Source organism: Alosa alosa, chromosome 13 (assembly GCF_017589495.1).
Source record: "Alosa alosa isolate M-15738 ecotype Scorff River chromosome 13, AALO_Geno_1.1, whole genome shotgun sequence".
Taxonomy (NCBI): domain Eukaryota; kingdom Metazoa; phylum Chordata; class Actinopteri; order Clupeiformes; family Clupeidae; genus Alosa; species Alosa alosa.
This window is the reverse complement of record NC_063201.1, coordinates 13,371,412-13,373,911: the sequence shown is the minus strand read 5'-3', so window position 1 is coordinate 13,373,911 and position 2,500 is coordinate 13,371,412. Positions and strand designations below refer to the sequence as shown.

At 49.4% G+C, this 2,500-nt stretch overlaps 1 protein-coding gene across 1 annotated transcript in view; it reads left to right on the top strand.

The window, feature by feature from the left end:
* The window catches only part of bbs9 (Bardet-Biedl syndrome 9), a 159,601-nt gene that overhangs the window by 85,165 nt on the left and 71,936 nt on the right, over positions 1–2,500 (top strand). Inside the window, exon 23 of the mRNA XM_048260719.1 lies at positions 1–185. This exon is cut by the window's left edge and continues 41 nt beyond it. Coding sequence (XP_048116676.1) covers positions 1–185 — 185 coding nt within the window. The remainder of the gene's footprint in view (positions 186–2,500) is intronic.

Below are 2,500 nucleotides of genomic sequence, written 5' to 3'. Positions count from 1 at the left end.
GCGGACGTGTCTTTCGCGCAGCTCCAAGGACCAGGCCACAGCGCTGACCACCGTGCAGCTGAGCATGCCCAAAGACACGGCCCGCCTCAAAAAGCACATCACGCTCCTGTGCGACCGCCTGGGCAAGGGTGGACGCCTCTCACTTTCCTCGGATGCCAACGTGCCCACGCCCGTCATGATGCCAGGTGAGACCAGGACACAGGAGGAGTGTGTGTGTGTGTGTGTGTGTGTGTGTGTGTGTGTCTCTATGGTGCATGGTGAGTTTATGTCTACATGGCATTGTAAAGTATGAGACTCAGTGTCTGGAAAGGTTTGTAGGATATGTTTTAGCATAACGAGTGTGTGTGTGTGTGTGTGTGTTCTCAGAGCTGTTATAAAAACGGCACAGCACTTTGCATCTTTGGCGCACTCACAAGGAGAATGCTTGAGATTGAGCAGGCCTACTGTATGTTTTATGGTAAATGCTCTGGAATTGACTGTTACAATGGCATCAGTGTACAGTAGGTGCCATTAGCTTACTTCATCAGGTGGAGAAGATTAGGCCTATACCCAACTCTCTGCAGGAGCTAAGGGGTCTGGCACCTCAGCCACACATGAATGTGATGTGTTTGGGTCACCTTTGTGTGTTACTCTATTTTTGTGTTTGTTGGGTTATCTTTGTGTGTTCATGCAGGGAAAGTGTATGTGTCTTTCAATATGTTTGGGTTTGACAGTGTTAAGTTAGTAGGTATTATTTAGTAAATCACGTAAGCAAGTATTTAGCACAGTTTGTTTGTAAACATGTTAAATGGTACTACATCTACATTTATTCATTGGCTGATGCTTTCATCCAATGCGTCTCTTTTTAGATGACCAGTAGAGAGATAGCTGGACATTTAGCAGACCCTCTGCGTTTTAATGGTTTAAAGAAGTGAACATAAACACCATGACCCCATGAACTCATCTGCCTTTTATATGGTTACTATGTCACATGACCTGTGTTTAACGTGGCCAGTCTCCGTATAATGGCAGCTTGTTCTCATCCAGAAGAGGTCACTGAAACAGCAAACCCTCTCTGCATTCACAGCCTTTAAACTGTTGACCGGAGCTCTCATAGAAGCCTATGAAGCCGAAGGGCAGTCTAGTCTGATAGCCTCTTGAAGCCAGGCGTCTCCAAACGCTCCAAAAAGCTTCATAGTGGCCCTCGCTCATCCTCTGGAGGTGCCGGTCACCTGGAGAATGCCTCCATAAACTTTTACAGCCGACCCAGCCGATGTAAAAGACATGTGTCTCATTGATGGGCCCCTGTTAACTGCCTGCTGAGCGGCTATGCCTGGATAGGGGTTTGTATGCCTGCTTTAAGGCCCCCAGTCAACCCCCAAACACACACACACACACACACACACACACACACACATCTCCCTTTGGAGCCCCACCCAAGGAATCGGCCCGCACGGGTCATTAAGCCCCGACAAAAAGAGACCAGCAGCCAGAGTGGACCCTCTGTTTACCCATTGGCTCTGCCCAAACCCAGAGCAAAGCCGAGCCGCCCGATTAGCTGCAAAGAAATACCACCACACACACTCACAAACTCTCTCTCTCTCTCGCACACACACACACCACCACCACCACCACCTCTGCATACATTCCCCACCTCCATGACAGTCACCACAAACCCCCCACTCCTCTAGCTCCAGCAGCAGCAGCAGTACCAGCAGGCCTGGCGTTGGGTAGGGTGGGGTGGGGTGGGGTGGGGTGGGGTGGGGTGGAAGAGTGGCTCAGGACTCCAGCTGTGACAGGCTCATCCATCCACTGGCTGCTGCCGGCCACTTGACTGAGCACCACCACAACTCACACACAGGCTCACTCACTCACTCATACCTCTCATCCACAGAGCTCAGTCCCCATACACACATGCACACAAACACAAACATTATGTTCACACACACATTATGCTCACACACACACACACATACACACACACACACACACACACACACAGAGCACATAGAGCACACACATATTCATATACAAACACACCACAACAACAGGCTCACTTATCCCTCTCATCCGCATAGCTCATAGAAATACCCATACACACATGCAAACAAACACAAACACTCACTATAAATACCCACACACATACACAGAAATTGTGAGGATTTGTTTAGAGGTGTATGCTAGCATAGAAGTGTGCAGTGTTTGGAGGAATCATGGTGGATTAATGGTTTTACTGTTTCAGCAGTGGAGATTGGAGAGGTAGACATGCAGTGACACTTCACTCATAAGAGACAAGGGATCCCCTCCCTCTTTTTGTTCCCTCTCTCTCTCTCTCTCTCTCTCTCTCTCTCTCTCTCTCTCATTCTTGGAGTAGTGAGAGGACAGGATCCTTGGCGTCCGGTCCCTCTCAGCTCACCTCTGGTCCCGAGCCAAAGCACATAGGCTGCTCCTGCTCGACCAAAAGGCCTGTCAGGCTCTGTGTAAACAGCCATTTATTACCCGCCCTACTGATGTTGCCTTT